Source organism: Arctopsyche grandis, chromosome 1 (genome assembly GCF_051622035.1).
Source record: "Arctopsyche grandis isolate Sample6627 chromosome 1, ASM5162203v2, whole genome shotgun sequence".
Taxonomy (NCBI): Eukaryota; Metazoa; Arthropoda; class Insecta; order Trichoptera; family Hydropsychidae; genus Arctopsyche; species Arctopsyche grandis.
Window position 1 is genome coordinate 13222937 of NC_135355.1, and position 22017 is coordinate 13244953.

A 22017-nucleotide genomic window follows, 5' to 3' on the forward strand; every position below is an offset into this window, starting at 1 on the left:
GCAAAATTTCTGTCCAGCGAGCATCCTCTTGAGGTCTGAGAACAGGAAAAAGTCGCTGGGGGCCAGATCTGGAGAATACGGTGGATGCAGAAGCAATTCGAAGCCCAATTCATGCAATTTTGCCATCGTTTTCATTGATTTGTGACACGGTGCATTGTCTTGATGAAACAGCACTTTCTTCTTCTTCAAATGGGGCCGTTTTTCCGCGATTTCGTCCTTCAAACGCTCCAATAACGCAACGTAATAGTCGCTGTTTATGGTTTTTCCCTTTTTAAGATAGTCGATGAATATTATACCATGCGCATCCCAAAATACTGATGCCATAACCTTGCCAGCCGACTTTTGCGTCTTTCCACGCTTTGGAGTCACTTCATCACGTGCAGTCCACTCGGCTGACTGTCGATTGGACTCCGGTGTGAAATGATGGAGCTATGTTTCATCCATTGTCACATATCGACGCAAAAATTCGGGTTTATTACAATTGAACAGCTCCAAACACTGCTCAGAATCATCAATTCGTTGTTGCTTTTGGTCGATTGTGAGCTCGCGCGGCACCCACTTTGAACAGATCTTTCGCATACCCAAATATTCATTCACGATATGTCCAACACGTTCCTTTGATATCTTTAGGGTCTCAGCTATCTCAATCAATTTCACTTTACGGTTATCCAAAATTATTTTGTGGACTTTTTTGATGTTTTCGTCGGTAACAGCCTCTTTGGGGCGTCCACTGCGTGCATCGTCCTCGGTTCTCATTTCGCCTCGTTTAAACTTAGCAAACCACTTCTCAACGGTTGATTTTCCTGGTGCAAGGTCCGAATAATGTTTATCAAGCCAAACCTTGGCTTCAATAGTATTTTTTTTCGCCGAAAAACAATGCTTTATTAACACACGAAATTCCTTTTTATCCATTTTTTCAAACTAATAAAAGTTGCTTCACTCAAAATGCTATAACTCACAAACTAATAGTACGACAGCTGTCAAATTTATACACGTGTCTTTTTAAGGCTAGGGCTAACTAAAAATCATATGGATTTAATACTAGTAGCGCTATCTATGTGTCAGCCTACGAACTTTTCAGCCCACCTAATACGTATCTAGGACGTTGCAGCGAAGCCTGCTGCTGCAGCAAAAACGTGGAACAGCGGGATTTTGTCAGAAGACGAAGCATGGCAGTGCTATCTATGTTCATACTCGTACATGAATATGTACACAGTAAGTTAATTTTCATTCGATTAACTAAGGATTAATGTAAAGTGATTTTATTATATAATAGTTACAACTTGTAACTCTTTTAATTTAAACCCTCGAGTGTTGACGTCTTTTCTGTTGAAAGCCCGCCACGCTGAAAATTTCGCCAACATTTCTAACTAGAATTATTTAGAAATCCAATAGAAAGCAGGTATGAAAATTGTAGCTAATCCAAACAAACCCTAGATCACTAACTACCGCCGAGGACTTCGAGTTTTGTAAAGGTGTGCTTAGACTCCCTAATATATCTTGCAACAATATAAAATAAACAAAATAAGTTTATTAATGAATGTATTTTTCCAAAACTAGTTCCATCTTCTTCATTGTTGTTAAAATGTTATGCTCACAATCTAAAATACTCAGCAGTTAGAGATTTCCATCGAGAAATTCTACTATGGTTATAAATTCAGAAATTCCGGTGTAAACCAATCTTGATACGGATTACAAGACCCACATTCAATGCATTTTTTTCAATGCTACCTGGAAAGGCTTAGCGGGTAGTATTCTTGTTTATTTTTTATTAGTATGTAAAAAACAGGCTTTTCCTCTTGTTCCTGTTGTATCCTGCTCGCGCAAATTAAGTGAGTATGTACGTGAGTATGTACCGTTTACCATGCACCCTTTTTTTTGATCTTTCGATTTTCGATCTTTGCCTTCCGATATTTGCGTTTTCGGTAATTTCACATTCCGGCCCGTGAGGTAGACCCGTAAAAAACAACGCCTATCGGCGTATTTCAGGCTCATGAACTTGTTGGCAAAACGCCGATCGGCGTTGGTCAGTATTCAAAGGGTTAAAAGAGTTCGACCATCAATTTTTAGATATAGCTAAATCTTGACTAGTCGAAATTTTTAAAATACATCAGATTTAATCATTGTCCATTTCTACCAGATTTTATCACAATGATTGGCTTTCAAAAAGGGTTCCTTACTATTCCATAAGAGGCAACGAGAAACCACCGAGTATAAAACTCTTTCTATTGCACTTTATGTGTACTACATGGAGAGAAATTAACCATTATGTAATATTTAATAAATTATGCAGATGTTTTAAATGGATGAAATACCTATAATAAATCATTTAATCGGCTTTTATATGGCGTCTATTATGTAGATGTTGAAAATGTTTGGATTTTTGAAAATAAAAATTATAGACGGTTTTTTTAATATACAAAACCACTTTTTGTATTAACATAATTTTGTATTACGTGATGTATGTATGTACATATGTTTTCGGAAATTGTCACAGGTATACATACATAAGTACGATAGTTACTTACTTTATCTTTGATTTTATTTATTTTTGGTACACAATTTATCTTTGATTTTTTGTATATTTATGATACAGATACAGGAATAGCAGATCAAAAAGGATGTTAAGTGTTCACTAATTTTTCGACTAATCAATAGAAATCAGCCGATAAAACGTTTTCTTCTAAATTCGAAATAGTTCAATATCGGTAGTCTATTTTGTACTATCGATAGTATGTAACGAAGGTCGAATTTTGACCAAAAACTGGTAGAATCGGTAATGATATTACCGGTATTGGAATCCCTAGTATGTGCATAGCTAAAATATTAGTACCTATGTATGTAATTATAATTATGAAGTTCTTATTATATTTAAAACCATATAATATCTGATGAATTAGTATGCTAATTGGAATTCAAATTGATTAAGCTACGTACTCGGATTGCTTAAAATCAAATGTCGAAAATTCGATAACGCAATAAAAACTGAACGATTCTCCTGTACAATTATAATCATCGGCCATGGTATACTTTTTCAGATGATATTATTATTGTCTCGATTTGGGACAGTAATTCAGATCGTGATTGCGTGTCGTTAATACGGTTCTGTTGCATTTTTTTTCTTCACACGTGTTAATTATCTTTTGATTTTTTCATCATTTTTCGATGACGAAAAAGTGTCCAATTTGCACTCGCAAAAGGCGCCCTTCTCGCTTACGAGTTGCGTGTTTGGAACTTGTGCCGTAGAATGTGATGTGATTTAATGAAGAACATTCGGAAGCACGACAACTGCACATTACACAATTGCAAATAGTGCAATTGCAACCTAGCTAATTGTAGTGCAGACATTTTCGTATGATTCCTTGTATTGTTTTTGTAGACATCGTTGGGAGCATTGTAATCTTCACTTGTAAAATTAACGATCTTTATACTTTATATTTAAACAACCAAACATTTATATACACGATATTAAAAATGTATGATATATTCACAATTCTTGATATATGCTGATAGCGAATTATTTTATTTTCAAAAATATTATTACTATCGATAGATCTTATTTCAAAGATTTCAACTCGATTTATAAATATTTATCTGTATGTATGTATATGTACATCGTAATTTTTATCGTAATCGTAATATCACTAATGTTATGTATGTACATATATACAATGTATATATATAGTACATTGTATCAGTGTATCAGTGATATTTTTAATAATGTTCCAATTAAACTAATCCGATTAAAGAATATATGTAATTTGCTTCATGCCAAATTTAGCCGATTCAGTTTTGTGTAAGCATTTTGCGAAATTTGCGATGAAATTGTTTGTCTTTGAACACAATGCGATTCTCACAGAAATAGAGCCTTCTTGCGCAACAGCCAAACAACAATAGTTCAAGTTGAACGTATTAATTTAAAGCGTGTTTGTTTTTAAATTATGCAAAGTCCATAATAGTGCAATTGGCGAATACGTTACATAATTTTGAGTCAAAAAAGTCATCGTCATTACCAACATGTATGTACATATTTTACCGATTTTGACATGCATAATGAAAATTCTGGTGCATTACCTGAATAATCACACACACGTATATGATAAAATAACTAATTATTTTAGAAGAAAACTGTTCCATGCAATAATATAATCCACTAATAATAGCTCCACTATTACCATTTATTTTTCTCCACTTCGAAACAAAACCTGTAGTCTTTGTAGTATACCTATAGATAGATTTTGAAGGCTTTATAGCATGTAGTTGCTATATAACCAGGGCTCTTGAGTCGGATAAAAATTTACCTCGACTCCAAATTGAACGATTTTAGTAATATCGATTTGTCTTGCTAACGTTTAAAAGTGTTAGTTATAAAAATAATAGCGATTATCATATATATATATATATATATATATATATATATATATATATATATATATATATATATATATATATATATATATATATATATATATATATATATAGATATATATATATATATATATATATATATATATATATATATATATATATATATATGTATATATATATATATATATATATGTATATGTATATATATATATATATATATATATATATATATATATATATATATATATATATATATATATATATATATATATATATATATATATATATATGTATATATATATATATATATGTATATATATATATATATATATATATATATATATATATATATATATATATATATATATATATATATATGTATATGTATGTATGTGTATGAATTTCATACACAAATAAATCAATTCGAAAAATGGGAATAAAAAAACATGAGACGGAGGAGACAATCGGTTTTGACCACAAAAAATCAAAATAATTCAACCATTTTATTTATAATGTAATTTAAAATCATGCTTTATATAAAGAACTCAGGCTGACACATACCGTAATACTATTAAATAAAATAATAAAAAAAGGAGATGTGGGACATTTATAATATAAATAATGGTAATTGGATTATTAGTCATATTTCGATCGCCCAAAAGACAATTTTTGCCATGAAAATCACGAATTCGGAATATTTAGCACTCGAGTTATCGTTAGTATGATGGATTTTCGGCTGCCAGATGTTCCGTTATAGAGATTTTAGTGACTTTTGGGCGAGCGCTTTGTGACCAATAATAATCACCGAACCATAAATAATACCCTGTTTTTTTTGATAAATGTTTAATTTAAATATTTCAATAAATATGTATTTTTTAAATGAAATAAATCCTTTTAATCTAATGAAAAAATATTAAAGGGGCGACAAATTTGATATTTTCCAAGGGTGCAAAAAGCATCGCTACGGCTCTGTACATACATATGAAAATGCCGTTATATTTGAAAATGGCGAAAGTTCAATTTTCAGTTCCAAAAATAGTATTTTTGTTCGACTTAATTCACAAATTCTTATCACTTGTTTTTATTCAATACGTTCAGAATCTCGGAAAAACAGAATAAACGTATTACTGGCCACCAGTATTTTTAAATATTATTAAACGCAAAAAATTATATTTAATGTTTTCTTTAATTATATTTCTCGAAATGAAGAAAAGTGTAATAAATTATTATTTAAAATATATTTAGAATTGGCAAAATGTTTTGTTTTTTTTTTTATCTTTCAGGTGTAGCTTAAAGGATAAACAATGAAATTGATAATTGGATAATAAAAAAGTCAAAAAAAAAAAGAAAATTCAATTATTCTATTCAAAACGATATTCTAGTCATATGAATTTACTGGATAAATATTTATTTTAAATGTGGCGAAGAATATACATATATAATACATACACTAACCTTAGTTTTCCACAAATTTCGGAAACAAAAAAAGCTTATTAAAGGGGGGGGGGAGGTTGCGCCTGTGAATTAGCTCCCCTCCCAAAAAAAAACTAACTACGGTCGTGATTACTAGAGGTAGGACCAGAAGCGTGCCGTTCATTGTCAATTGTTCGCCGTTATTTGTTCAATTTTATGAAGAACCTTTTTTTTTTGCACTCTAGCTTTGTAAATAGACCCAAAACGCCCTGATTCCTGGTAAAAGCACGCTTCCTATCCGCCCTTTAGACTGATTATACTTATTATATGCACATATATGTACTGTGTATATTTACAAATACATACATTCGTTGTTGTGAGGCTTCTTCTTTCTGCTTTCTTCCTGATAACTTATTTGCCGATATATCATCATTGTTACATCCTTGTTAAATGAACCAGTCGATTTCGCAACATCTAAGTACATATAGGTATACATACATATATCCATTTACATATTTTTTTAAGCAACATCCTACCGTTAGTTTGTCACCCACACGTCGTTTGATGACTCGTTTTACCCGCTAAATTGGACCTCGACTCGATGAAAAAGGCAATCTCGTGGGTGGAAAATCGTCCGTCTGAGATCATTCGACGAACCCACATCCACGTCGTTCTTCCCGATACCAATTACGCAGAAGAATATAATCGTAGCCTGAAAATTTGGAACTTCTCTTGGAAAAGCGACGACTTGCATTTACTTATAATAGTAATATATGCATGTCTATGCAGAAATAAACCTTCACTATAGACAAATATGGTTTCACTACTTCCATCGTAAGGTCACAAGTAAACGGCGGCGTTCGGTTCACTTATTGTCAATCATATTTTTTTGCTGTTTTGCTATGTATGGTAATGGAGAGGTCTATTGTTATTTGATGAGCACCAAGCCATCGCCCAAGTCTGGTCATAAGTTTTATTTGCCCAATGATTGCCTTATTAAGATCAATTGGAGTAAAATATATAAAACAAACTAATTTAATTGATTGACATATGTACATACATAGATTTACATTTACATACATTTCACGGAAATTCTCGATGATTCACATCTTAAAAATCTCGGTATTAAAAATTTTCGTTCGTAATTTGAATGGGTTCATCAAAGTTAATAATAGCCGTTATGTATACCTTCTTCGCTTCAGTAACAGATTTTTGTACACGAGATATTTATTTATTTATTTTAAGAAATAAATCAATAGCTAATTTACAACAAGAATAATATAATAATATAATAAAAAAAAGTAATAGAAACTTATACAAGAAATAATACTATTATTTATTATTTATTAATAATACTATTACTATTATTAATTAATATTTATTCTTTGGAGATGTTGTTTTAGGGGTGCCAGAAATCTGTCAATATTATTTATATATCTAATTTCATCTGATAGATTATTGTAATTAATATAATATAACGCCTTCATATAATATATTTTTCCTATTTTTACTTAATTTTAAATTTTGTACTACTAAGTTATTACTACCCCTAGTACCAGACTCACATATGTAAATCTAATCCTCTTACAAAATACTTGTTAAAATGTACTGGTAACATTTTCTTATCTAACTTACAAATAAAGACGAACATACATACTCATCACTAACATTCACCCAATTCAATTCATTAAACATTAATCTTATACTAGCATACCTATTTATATCTAAAATACTCCTCATGATTCTATTTTGTAATTGTTGTAACCTAGCTTTAATTGACATATTCACTAAGTTTAGAACAGATCCACAATACATAAAATGAGGTTTGACAATTGCATTATACGAGTATATTATGACTTTATTATTTTTCGACGGAATTTTTCTTAATCTACAAAGTACTCCTACATTTTTAGCTACTTTTTATATTATAAATTCACCATGTGAATTAAATTCTAGTTTTTCATCAAGTATTATACCTTAATATTTAAATTTATTAACTACTAGTGGTTTTACCCGGCTTCGCTCGGTATTTCTAATATAAACTGCTTAAACATGGCTAATCTAATAGTAAAAATTAAATATGGCACGAAGGACTTATCTACAAAATGAGCAAGTTGCTACCTGGAAATTATTGCAAATTACTTGAATCATACCTATCCGGACGCAAATTCAGAGTTGCCCATGAGGAGGCATTTTCTAACTTTTTCACAGCCACTGCAGGAGTACCGCAGGGAAGCGTGATAAGACCTATACCGTACCTGATATACACTGCTGACATCCCGACAAGCAAAGAGACATTCATTGAAACATTTGCCGATGACACAGTCATTATGTCATCGAGCGAGTCGCTCGCGGAAGCGGTTGAAAAAGAAACAGGAATCGAGATCCGGAAATGAAACAATAATTCGGATCCGGAACTGAAACAGGAATCTGGATCCGAAACTGAAAACGGAATCGGAATCCGGAACTGAAACATTTGTACTGGTAAAAACAGTACAAATGGTCACCTTAATCCTAGGTCTATTATAATAGTTACGAATTTACTGATTATTCTGTGCAATTTTTTTTTGTTACTATCTATAGTAGATACATATGTATTATCTTATTTTAATGTGTAATAGGCCTAATAGAGAAAAAAACTCAAAAAACCTATTTACAATTCTTTTCATATTGTAATATATTGTCATATCGAAATTGTGCATTTTTTAAACGTATCTATTTCGATTATTTTTCACCATCGTGCTGGCGGATTTGATTTCCACATATATTGATGACCAAACCGAGCAAAATGGCAAAGTTTGAAAACGATCGAAAGAGTGTGGAATTAAGTAATTATTTAATTTCTCTGTTTTTTCTTATGTTGATTTCCAAATTTTATGTATGACTACGTGTATGTTTACCCTTTAGTTTTTTACTACCAGCGGAAACCTATAATTGAGTCGTCTAGTTCCAAAACCCGGTATCTGCATATTTGGTCAAAACGCATATAAAAATGTATTCCGATTCTAGGAATATTTTCACACAATACTGTATACTTGAATTCTTTCTAAAACCAAGTTAAATGACTAAAAAAATATATTTAAAATCTTGTTTTGTTCCAAAGAACGGGAAAAATTCTCTCTGTTTATTCCAATTAACGGCAAAACTGCCGACAGCCAATCAGAACACTGCATATGGCAAGATGGCGGCCATTTTGGCCGGTTACCCAGGGTGCAACTGTCATTCCGCATTTCCTTCGTAATTGCTGTTATCATGGACGATCTGTCTCGAAGTATTGAAAAAACTAAAGATGGAGATACAAGAAAGAAAACAATCAGAAAGAAATCGTGGGCAATGGAACGGAATCGCCGTGAAAGGACAACTCGGGAACAAACACCGGCAAAATCGTTTTCAAGTCTTAATATTTCATTTAATCTCAAAAATTTTCCAAAAAACTGAATCGCAAAATAACTTTAAATCGTATATCTTCCATTAAAATAAAACTTTGTAAATGAAATCCATTAAATAAAGTTGTGGCAGAAAAACTGTGTTTACCAACAAATGAGTGAAATGCTTTTACCGGGTTTTGGAACTAGACGACTCAATTGGTCTTTTGTAATGTATTTTATTATTTGTTCTGTTTTGATTTAAGACTGCTGGTTTTTCTTTTAAAAAAAAAAAATAAATAAAACCCAAATTTCGTCAGATGAAAAATCGAAAGCAACTTGATATGAGGCTTTTAATAAAATAAGAAGAGGTTAGTAAAAAGCAACATTTTTAATTGAAAAAACAGATTTTTGTAGAATGTGAAATAAAATAAAATTGCTAACAGTAGAGTACAGTGATCTGCTTTAATTCGGTTTAAAACTCGAACGAATTGGTTTTGATGTGTTGGGTTTTGCATAGATGTCACTGTAAAATATTTCTATTTATGTTGTGTAAGCAGGAACCGTCAAGGGCGACCACCTGGTGTGAACCGTTGTTGTTCGCCTCCATCGTCATCGTGGCTTCCAGTCAGTCGAGTCAATCGTCGAGAGCTGGGATGTCTGCAACGTTGACAACACCTGCCGACAATATTCATTCTTAATCTTCATCAATTGGTAATTCTCATTCATAACCCTCGATTTCACTCAAATCACCCACCCCACCGCACCCTCGTCCTGCCTTTTTCAACAATTTCTATTTTATTAAATGGATTCTTGTGATAATACTGTTAGAATAACGGTTAATTTTTCATACAACCGGTTATCTATATTTTATACATTTTTAATTGCGCAACTATGAATTCGGTTGCTTCTAATACATATACGTACACATATTAAAATTTATTCAATAATATTCGAATGGCAAGAACGGGAGGAAATTTTGTATTTTAAATATGAATATGAAATCGAAATTTTCATCACTCGCAAATATTTAGTCTGTCAATTTGACGTTTGTTCAAATGGTAATAATTTCTTTGCTTGATCTTATAAAAGTTTCTAAATATATAGGTATAGTTAAGTTTAATTTTTCAATTTTATTTTATATTATTTTTAATGTTATGAAATAGTCATTATAAAAACGTTTTCTGAAATTGAATTTGATAGTTATGGGTTTCATGATACATGAAAAATTTATTTTCATTAAAATTGTTTACTATTTCATTCTTTCCATATCAACAATAGTAAATATAATTAGAATACAACAATAGTAAATATGATTAGAATACAACAATAGTAAATATGATTTGATTGCATGTATAGAAACAGATAAAACTGTATATAATGTATTTACACACAATTATTGCTTATTATGGTAAATATATATATGAAGATTGCAATACCCAAGTTTCTAGTTGTTTCATATACACTTAAATAATACACATCTGTATGTATATGCATGTGTACATATGAAGAAATCTAATTATTTAATAAATATTTCACTTTTGTAGGTAAAAGTATGCAATGAAGACATATGTACATATATGTATGTAGTTAAAAGTTATTAGCAACATTTTCACTGTAAAAAATTTCTTGAATTTTTTTAGCCATACATTTTATATTATCATAATTATTTTACAAACTGCATGTACATATATAAGGGTTGATAGGAATATCAAATCCATGTACATACTGTGAAAGTCTAATGGTAAATGTCCCTTTTGATCTTGGAAATCACTGATTGATTGATCATCTTTTTAATTTTAGAAAAGATCCAATGACTAGTGGGTGCTAGCATGTTTTTTTATGTGGTTTTACTTTGGTAAATATTTTAAAGGACAGGAAAATATTTATAGTAATACGTATGTAATTAGTAAGCTCATATTCATAAGCCTTTCTTTACGGTAAGTATCTTAAAGCATTTTTTTTTACCATAGTAGCAGTTACCGTCATTGATATTGACTTTGTGATTGTTTTTATACTCGAAGTACATTCTCTTTTTATACGGATTTTTTGTATGTTGTTTTGAAGTTATGCAGTTTATATTTAATGCAAATTCTCAAAAAAAAAAGATTGTTAAATGTTGCACCATTGTTTTAGTTTTTTACATATACTATGTGCGAAATCCGTTGTTTTTTGCGTTTTGTCGCAAGATGAAATTGTAATGTGTTTATGTATGTAGGTGTTGAGAAAGCCGGAAGGTAAGCCCAACCGGCCTTGTTTTGTGCAAACTCGGGTAGCAGCCAGTACAATCTCCATCCTTTACAAACTTTAATGGCCAGCTCATTGGAACGCATCACAACTTTTTCTTAAAAATTATGGACCGCATCCCTACTTTTTTTCCCGTGTCCCTTGCGGTAACGCTTCTATCGCATAAAAAGAGACCCGAGTGTAATTTCAAGTGGTACTTATTATTTTATAATGCTTCTCATCCCAAAACAAATACTTTTTACTAATGACAACATATATTTTTATATTTCATGTTAAACTAATGATTGATTTTTAATACGCAAATTACAATTCTATTTTGTACTCAATCAGTGTGAATTGTGAAAATATAGTTTTACTAGTGTTTTTACCCGGCTTCGCTCGGTATTTGTAATATAAACCGATTAATCATGACAAATCTAATGGTAAATATTTTATTAAATTTATTTGAATAGTTTTATTTTATTTAAATTTATTTGAATATTCATTTGTTTTTCTACGCACCAAAAATAGTTACATACAAAGTCTGTTTCGAATTTATATTTTTGATACTTATCCTGTGTTTGTTCAAATTTTTATTTAAAAAAATTTAAGATTTGCGTTTTGATTTATTAAAATTTATTAGATCTGGCTGTAGCTGTGATATACATATATAAAATGTTTACTGTTTATACCAACTTAACAGATTTTAGTTTTGCAAAGAAATTATCACTTTGAGCTTTGATCATGATGCATATATAAATTTCTATTTAACAGTATCAAAGGCCTTTTTGATAATTACTTATCATTTAAATCGTATTAAATAAAAAAAATGATAATTTATCTCCTTGTAAGTCTATTGTTAATACATTTTTTTATTTATTATCGAAATAAGATATATGATACATAATCAAAGTGCCAATATTGGACTTTGAACAAATATCCACTCGGTGCACTATCGCAATCGTAACAATGGGTTTCTCTTTGAATGCATAATTTTAAAACAGTTTACAAAATATTTCAATTTTACTTGCATCTAATTTAAAAGCCACTCACAGTTCGCTGTCCCACATTCTTTATCGCCTTGGGCTATGGGTGTTCATAGTAAATTCTTGCCAAGACCACAACCTTAATAGTAAACAAAACAGCTCACACAAGTTATATTTTAAGAATAAATATTGCAGTGCTGTATACATAATTTCATACACCGTATATTATCTTTGATTTTATCAATGCAGTGCGACTAAAAATCAACAAATTCTGAATAGACTTTGACCATGCATATTTTTTTTTTTAGTCAATTCATTTATCAGCTTGTCACGAAATAAAGGCACTTTTCCTAATTCAATGTAATACATACATACATAATATAATATATCAAATTCAATAAGTAAATTTACTTTCGCATGTGGAACAGTTTGAAATTATTATTTTAGTATTGCATTCTCAGACATTTCAGACTTACAGTAAGCGATATTTAATTGATTATACAAATGTACATATATGAATGTATAATATGTATATATAATTAATTTTTAACCGCTACTCTAACTGAACCTATTTTCTATTGCATATATCATTTATTGTGAAATACTAATTTTCGGTTCAGTGGTTTTAGTCATTTTAGTGATATATGTTGAGCAACAATGTTCGTAAACATAATCACACATATGTACATATATGCTGTACATACATATGTACACATTTAGAAATAATAGATGAGAAATATGAACTGAGTATAGCACATTCAAGGCCAACAACCGCATGCACTGTCATCATTTTACGTGAGCTCTTCTATTTACTACTACATAGAAATATTTTTTTTTTCGCTTCAATGTGAAAGTATATTATTCTAGTGGTTTTACCCAGCTTCGCTCGGTATTTGCAATATAAACAGCTTAAATATGGCTAATCTAATAGTCGTCATAGAAACTTTGATTTGTTTTCGATGCCCCCACCCAAACCTTACATAGTTACAAAGTCTCTTTCGAAATTATATATTAGATATAAGAAAATTCATGTTTGGCTGACTGATTTTTAGTACTCGGTGTACTTGATGCCAGTTTCAGGCGCATTTCAATTCTTAAAATGATTTATTTCAGTAGCATGCAATAATAATAAAATAATACAATATACACGTATATAATAATTTCTATAGAAAAATGATGAATTTGAATTACATTATAAATCGTTGAATTTAAATTACCTTATACATCGTATAATTGCACGTATTTTGATGTGATGTGGCCAAAACTGATTGTTTCCTCTGTTTCATACTTTTTTACGTCATCTATGTACGTAAGTAGTAACAATAGAAAATTCCAACTCGAGATTTTGACTGATTTGAACTCAGAATAGATCATTGATCACGCAAACACATAGATAGTGTTGGTTTGGTCACATCCTACTTGTTTTTATTAAATTGATTTGTTTGTATATGAAACTCATACACATACACTATGAATATACATACTTTTTCATTTTTATACCCATTTCATTACAAATAATTTAATAAACTGGGTTACATGTCAATATTTAATGATTTTTTTTAATTTCTTAATTTTTTTTATATTATTGAAAATCGCTATTATTTTTATTAACAACTTTATACGTTGTCAAGAAAAGTCCATCTTACATAAATCGTTCAAGTTGGAGTCGGAGTCACAGTCAGTGAAATTTGATCCAACTCCATTCATGTATCAATTCCTTTTCCGAAACCACCCATTAAAATATCAACTGGCACGACACTAGTGGATATATAATTATGTATTGTATGTACATATGTATGTAGGTAAAAGTCGGAATTCTCGACAGGGCGGACCCTCTAGGCTCGGTCGACCCGCTCCTTCCTGTCATTGGTTGCTCTTTGCGACTACTCTAGTATTGCCGTGCCGTATGAAATACTCCCACATATACTGTCTGGTTCGCATATAATTTCGGACAGTTGGGCAGCGTACGGAAATATTCCCTATGCTAATATTTTAATACATTAAAAATTATTGTTTTTTATTTTTTTAGGAATCAAAAAAACGAATTTAAACACATGTGTAATTAAGAAATATATCAAAATGAATTTGAAAGCAATCCAGCAATTGACTGTTGTCCAGTTATGTTTTGCAATATCCTTCTTTACATCAGGAATTATTTTAAATATAATACAAGGATCCCTATATTTTACACTAAGAAGATTTAATAAATATTTGTATAGAAAAATAAATTATTATCTCGCTTACTCGTTTTATAGTCGTAAGTACTATTTTGATTTGCTTTTGTATATTCATCATAAATTGCATGTGGTATATATGTACAAATTGGTACCAATTTTTTTATTTAATATTTCAGAATTAGTTTTTATGGCAGAATGGTGGTCAGAATCTGAAACTGCGGTATACATTGACAAAACCGAATTCGAAAAATACTATGGAAAAGAACATGGTCTTTTATTGATGAATCATTCTTATGAAATTGACTGGCTAATGGGTTGGAAATTTTGCGATGGTATTGGAGTTTTAGGAGTAGGTTATCAAATTAAATAGTTGAATTGCAAACAAATTTTGTTAAATTCACTATAAACGAATCTTGTATACATTGTTTACAGAATTGTAAAGCATTTGCGAAAAAGTCAATTCAATACATGCCACCAGTGGGATGGTCTTGGAAATTCGGCGAGTATGTCTTCCTGGAAAGGTCGTACGATAAGGACAAGGAAATTATTCTGAAACAATTACAAGAATTGGGAAACTATCCTGATCCTATATGGGTTCGTTATCATTTAAAATTATATTGCAATCCATTTTTTTTTTTATTGAATTTTATTTGAATAAAACTTTTTCAGCTGTTGATTTTTCCTGAGGGTACGAGATTTTCACCAGAAAAACATGAAGCATCTCAGAAGTTTGCCGAAAAGAATGGTTTACCCATATTAAAGCACCATCTCACTCCAAGAACGAAAGGTTTCACTACAAGCTTGATGGGCATGAAAGGAAAAATAAATGCCATTTATGACATCAACATTGCTTTCAACAAGGATGATAAGGTATTTTTTTTTTTTTTTATCATATAAAATGTGTTTTTCATACGAAAATAATATAATTTTATCCAAACCTAGGTTGCACCAACAATGACGAATTTGCTCTATGGCAAAAAAGTGTTATGTCATCTTCATATTAGGAGGATACCAATAGAGGATGTTCCAGAAACAGAAGCAGAAGCTTCTAAATGGTTACATGACCTTTATATTGTCAAAGTAAGCATTTATTATAATGCATTAATCTTCGATTGTTACATACATATTTTTTTAATTTTTCAATTTAATATTTTGACAGGATAAAATGCAAGAGTCGTTCCTTAAGACAGGTGACTTCTTTACAACTTCTGGTGTTAAAAGAATTCAACCATTTGAACTACCTCGCCGAATGTATTCATTTGTAAACACCATATTTTGGAATATTATCATATTAGTACCAGCTCTTCGGTATATACTAGGATTACTCTTTAGTGGAGAGCTATTGTATTTTTCGATAGCCATTGGAATCTGCAGTGCATGTAATTACTTGAGTTTTAACTAAAAAAAGTCTTCATATATTAATATACATTTATACACTTATATAAAATATTTTGTTTCAGTTTATATTATGTTGAAACTTCTCATTGGAATGTCACAAATCAGCAAAGCGTCTTCATACGGTACTGAGAAAAAAAAAGCATAGAGTTTACTTATTTCTAGATGTAACAAATTTGCTTAACGGTCATTTATATACATATAGCATTTTGTCATCGTGGTGAATTATAAAATTTTTACCCTTACATCTTTGATATTTTTCTAATATAAAAGTATAACTTCCACAATGTTGCCAATGCCTCTAAGAGAGTGAATGTTGATGTATATAATATAGAACTTTTAATATAGATATACAAAATTGTTGACTTACTGCTAATTTATTGCAGTACAATAAAGTGTACCACACATGTCAGTACATATTTGTCTCTTTTAGCATTTTTTTTTTTCATATTTAATCATAATTAATGCACAAAATCGAACCTTAATATTATATTGTTATACATCATAATTCTTTCTTTTGTATTCGATATTTTAATAAACTATTTTTGCATATTCTTTTATTAAGTGAATATGTGGAATTTGTATTTTTTTATATACATTTTATCTTATATAAACAGTATAATATACATACATATGTACGTACAAAAATACATATGTATATGTACACATGCAATATAAATGACATCTTATAATTTTGATATTTATTTATTTTCTCCTTAATTGATTATTATTGTATTTTATAAATATATATGATATACATATGTATATTATACAAAGGTACTTCTTAAAATTGAATAGTCGATGCTTCTTAATGGATTTACTAAAAAGCCATTTTTTATATATCATTTTAAAAATGATATCATTCAAATAGAAGGCTTATCTGAGACATGTGCATAACTTGATTATACAAGTAATCTTCTCTTGGAAATGAAGGAGTGGCTATATTTTTGTATATTAAGTACAGTTGAAAATTATTTTGATGTTAATTTAAACTCAAACGTGGCTTCAATATTGAATATATTTGCGGCATCTTTCCTAAAATTTTTCCTCAGATAACTTCTTCAAGTTTAAGACATTGTGTTTGATGACTGATAATCCATTTTACCTACATATATACTATCAAATTTGTATCATATTTATGATGCCAAATATATGTAGGTATTATGCACTACATAGATTTTAATTTGTGATTAAAATTACATTTCTGAAAGCATTTTTTGTATTTAATCAGTGCTTTGTGTGAAAGTTATTAATGATTAGAGACTGACAGATTACGTACATATGTATGTGTATTATTATGATTAAAATCATGTTTTTCTACAGGTAATTTTATTTATTTATTATATTATGAAATAAGCTTACACAAACAATTTGTTAGTCCTATAATATTTTTTTCCTTCTGTCAGTTATGAGAAAATTTCTATATGAATATAAAAAAAATGATGAACCAAATTTGCATAATACAATATTGGTTTATTTTCTGATAACTGTATAAAAATGTTATATGTACATTTTAAACATGAATTTCACTGTTATGATTTTATACATAAGATAATGTGTTGTTTTATCTTTTTTTATGTATATGTATATATATTGTTGGTACAAATAAATTTGCAGTATGCAGTAACGTTTTTTGTCAAATGTTTTCATTTCGTCCACATGTTAGACTATAATCTTGTTTAATCCGCACATTGTTTCCAATGCTTTTCACTCTGGTCAAGGAAGTGGCATGTTGCTCAATCTCAAAATAAAATCAAGTAAATGCATTTGCACCTTTACTTCAATCGGTTTGTTGGTAACATAAAATCCAGGCACTCCAGCCTTTTCCAGTGTAACTTGCTGGTCACTTACCTACAAAATTATAATTGATAAATAATTTCAGAATGATTCTAAGTTGAATAAAAAAAAAAAAGTATATGTGCATATATGTATTCACTTTTTGATCAAGTTGTAGTATTAATTTCATATCAGTTTGCTTCATTTCTTCCTTGTGTTTTGCTAATAATGACAACTTTTGCTCAGCCTGTTCTTCTGTAGATGGCGTCCTAATAATCATTTCTTCTAATTCCACTGAAATAAGAAATCAAAAATTTTACATTTGTGCATGTTTAAATATGTGAAATAATAAGGTTAAATCATAGACTTTTCTGCCTGTTAACAATTTGAAGCCGCTGTTGAAATATATGTTTTTCAGTGACGTGTTGGATTTCCATCAATCCCTTTACTATTTCGAAAATTGTATCATTTAGTAACGAATTAGCTAAACCTGATAGAAGTTCTATGGGCACACGCATTTGATACTGTCTGTAAGTTTTAATAAAATTTACCTACATACGATAAGCTCAATATAATAAGTGATTATGATAAAACAAAAAACAAACGGTGGTAGTTCTCTCGCCATCGCTTGAAGTTGGTCCAATAAAAGATACAACTTCCTTTGTAGATCTTCTGGCGAAGGCTCTTTTAATTCCATTTTGTTAAAACATCCCAAAAAATAGCAATTAGGAGCGAATAGTAATAAACCGATGTGCAAAACTGTTTCCACATTTGACAGCTAATTTGGTCGTAACACAATCTTATGACATTTAATGCCCCCTTTTAAATGGTTCGGTAATTATATTATATGTCACAAAGCGCTCGCCCAAAAGTCACTAAAATCTCTATAACGGAACATCTAGCAGCCAAATATTCCGTATTCGCAATTTTCATGGCAAAAATTGTATTTTAGGCGATCGCAATGTGCTTAATAATCCAATTACCTCTTAAATGTGTTCCAAATGTTCTATCTTTGTATTAGCGTTGTGAAGTTAGAGTTGGAGTCAAGGACGAATCTAGATACATGGAAATGGAGGGGGGGGGGATAGAAGCAACTGCTTCACGCCTCCCCCCATGTATGGGAATGAATTTTAAGCTTTTGGTTGAAAGCGCATATCTATACGTGTTTTCAGCTCAAAGAAAACGGTAACCGGGCAGCAGCATCGAGACGCATCTTCTGCGGATTTTGTCAGCGTGCTTGTAGGGATATATCGCATCGCGTATTTATTCATTATCGATGGCAACACACACGCATTCTCCCACGTCACCCATATGTCCGCACCCCTCTGGAACGCACTTCTAATCAAGCATAACAACCCTAGACAAGGACAACCGCTTGCGATCGCGATGATCGTGGTTGTCTATGTCTGTCGTTGCCTGTGTTCGCCGTTTTCTATGTACGCCATTGCCCATGTGCGTGGTTGCTACTGTACCCAACTTTTAAGTGGGCAAGTATGCAACTTATCACATGCCGAGCTGGCAGTGTGCATTTGTCATGGAACCAAAAAAACAGTTGGCCTCATAAATTAACTAATGCTATGAAAAATGCAGTTGAAAAGAGAGGATTGAAGCGGAGCAGGAGCACGGAGCACGGATATTGAATTATCATATTAAATATGATAATTCAACAATGGAATTATTTAGACACATAGCAACACTGCCGCGCATAGAGATAACCAGGCGCGGCTCGTGCATAGGAACTGCGGCGCTGCAGCACCCCCAAAAAATACAAAAAAATCACATTTGTATACATTTACAACTTGTGAATATAATTTAAATAAGAATGATTATATATTTGACATAATCATTATTAATGAGTATGTCAAATATATCTAAATACAAGTTGTAAATGTGATTTTTTTGTATTTTTTTGGGGGTGCTGCAGCGCCGCAGTTCCTATGCACGAGCCGCGCCTGGAGATAACCTCTTCTTGGTGACGTTTAATGTGACAGTAACTGGATTCTGGATTTCGAATATTAGCAAAGGAAAGATTATTTTTATTGTTTTGGTATGCTGATTCTCATTCTTTAGTTTGACTCTAGTTTTGTTAAATTTATATTATCTCTGTAATTATATTTTATTTTATCACCGGAGACAAACATGCTAAGGTCTGTTCTTACATATGTATAAATGGGAGAATACTTGACTTTTGTGCACAACTAACTGCAAAGTGACAAACTCGGCAGCGCCACTCACGCCGGAAGATCCCCATCATAAGTCGTTGGATGTTACTTTTGGCCTGGCTTGTGACACTTACATATATGATGAGTAGTCACCGGAGCCTGAGGGGGCCGTGTATTGTTCAAAGGTTGTAAATGCATTGTTAAAGGTTTGCCGGACAATGGATAGCACTGTGACTATCCTACCTCTAATGATGAGTGTTACTAGCCGTTTTAAACTGATATATCATGCGGCTATCGATTTTTTTCGATTCAAAGGATTCAAAGTCCCCCGCACGGGGTGCCGCGGGGGGCGTCGCAGGGAGGCACCGCAGGGTGCGCCGCGGGGAGCGCCGCAGTGGGCGCCGCGGGGGGTGCCGCCGGGGGCTCAGCCGCAGTGGGTAGGATTTTAGTATATACATATAATTTCGAAAGAGACTCAATATATTTTTATATTTTTATACATTTTTTATATTTTTATATATATATATATATATATATATATATATATATATATATATATATATTTTTTTTTTCATTTTCATTATTTTTTATTTTTATTGTATTGTTATTTTTATTTTATTTTTTGCTTTTTGTAATTATCTTACTTTATATTACAAATACCGAGCGAAGCAGGGTAATACAGCTAGTCTACATACATATATGTATATAAAAATCAATGTATGTCTGTCTGTCTGTCCGTCAAATTAATTCTATATATATAGAATTAATTTGCAAAGAAATAAAATCGAATGTCTGTCTGTCTGTCTGTCTCGAATAGGCTCCTAAACCACTAAACCGATTACGATGGAACTTTCAGGATTTGTTGTATGCATGCCAACGTACAAATATATTACGTAGCACTCATAGAAATCCTACATATATATATATATATATATATATATATATATATATATATATATATATATATATATATATATATATATATTAATTTGCGCGCGCAGAATACGAGAGGAAAAGCCTGTTCCTCTTGTTCCTGTTGTATCCTGCTCGCGCAAATTAAGTGAGTATGTACCATTTACCATGCACCTTTTTTTTGATCTTTCGACTTAAGATATTTTGATTTTCGATCTTTGCCTTCCGATATTTGTGTTTTCGGTAATTTAACATTCCGGCTCGTCACGTAGACCCGTATTTATGTATTATTGTACATGTGTGTATGCACATGCATTCAAATAGATTATTATTATACATATATGGAATTAATTCGTACACAAAGCTCAGTGAATCGTAGTTGAAAATGTTGACTTTTTATTAAGTATGTACGCATAAGATCAATTTCAAATCGCAGTCAATAGGCGAAAATCAACAGAAGAAACACTAATTATTATGGTTTCATGAAAAGTAACGGTCTCGACTACGAATGCAGTTGACGAGTGTCACCATTATAAATAAGCGTTTTCATCAGCATATTGCTGGTACAGCATAGCTCGACGATTTTATATACATATGTACATAGTCGCAATTGTCAATCGGGCAAAACTCCACAGCATAAAATCCTATATCATTCAAGCAGTAATTTGTGATTGTTTGTTTCAAACTGCCAAATATTTTAATAGATGATCCTTATGTACTTAAATTACTTTATTTTTCCTTTGTAAGGTCTCACCTTGAATTTGCCTCAATTATCTGGTCACCTTTTTATTTATCCCATATTAATTGTATTGAGAAAGTTCAACTTAAATTTATTAAATCCTTACGCTACCTTTTTCCTACCTATACCCATTCTACTGTTTCCGACATTTTAAAAATCCTTTCTTTTAACAATCTTTCTGTCAGGCGACGACATACTGATGCTATATTCTTCTTTAAGCTCATAAATGGTTTCCTTGATTGTTCTGATTTACTGAATAAGGTTAATTTCAGAATCCCAGTTCGGTACTCTAGACGCGTTGCACTCTTTTCACTTGATCCTTTCAATACTAATTCCCAAAAATATTCTTATCTGCAGCGCGTTTATCGTATGTTTAACGGAGAGCTGAATGAGGTTGATCTATTTGGTATTTCCCTACATCAATTCAGGTCTAACATCAAGAGAATCTTGACCGATTGATTCATTTCTTCTCCTATTCTATTTTTCCAATATTTCCAA

The 22017-nt window shown here is 31.0% G+C and overlaps 2 protein-coding genes across 2 annotated transcripts; one reads left to right on the forward strand and one right to left on the reverse strand.

Annotated features, from left to right (window-relative positions):
• The first annotated feature begins 9717 nt into the window (after nt 1-9717).
• Nucleotides 9718-17323, forward strand: LOC143923010 (1-acyl-sn-glycerol-3-phosphate acyltransferase gamma-like). Its single transcript, XM_077446520.1, has 8 exons — nt 9718-9860; nt 14388-14615; nt 14712-14884; nt 14968-15129; nt 15205-15405; nt 15478-15615; nt 15695-15914; nt 15996-17323. Exons 2-8 carry the CDS (start codon nt 14438-14440, stop codon nt 16076-16078), a joined length of 1155 nt encoding a protein of 384 aa, XP_077302646.1. The 5' UTR covers nt 9718-9860; nt 14388-14437; the 3' UTR covers nt 16079-17323.
• Nucleotides 16643-18534, reverse strand: gdl (gonadal protein gdl). Its single transcript, XM_077446640.1, has 4 exons — nt 18312-18534; nt 18074-18234; nt 17867-18000; nt 16643-17781 (listed from the first exon to the last, which is right to left on the reverse strand). The coding sequence occupies exons 1-4, from the start codon at nt 18401-18403 to the stop codon at nt 17647-17649; spliced, it is 522 nt and encodes a 173-aa protein (XP_077302766.1). The 5' UTR covers nt 18404-18534; the 3' UTR covers nt 16643-17646.
• Nucleotides 18535-22017: the final 3483 nt, after the last annotated feature.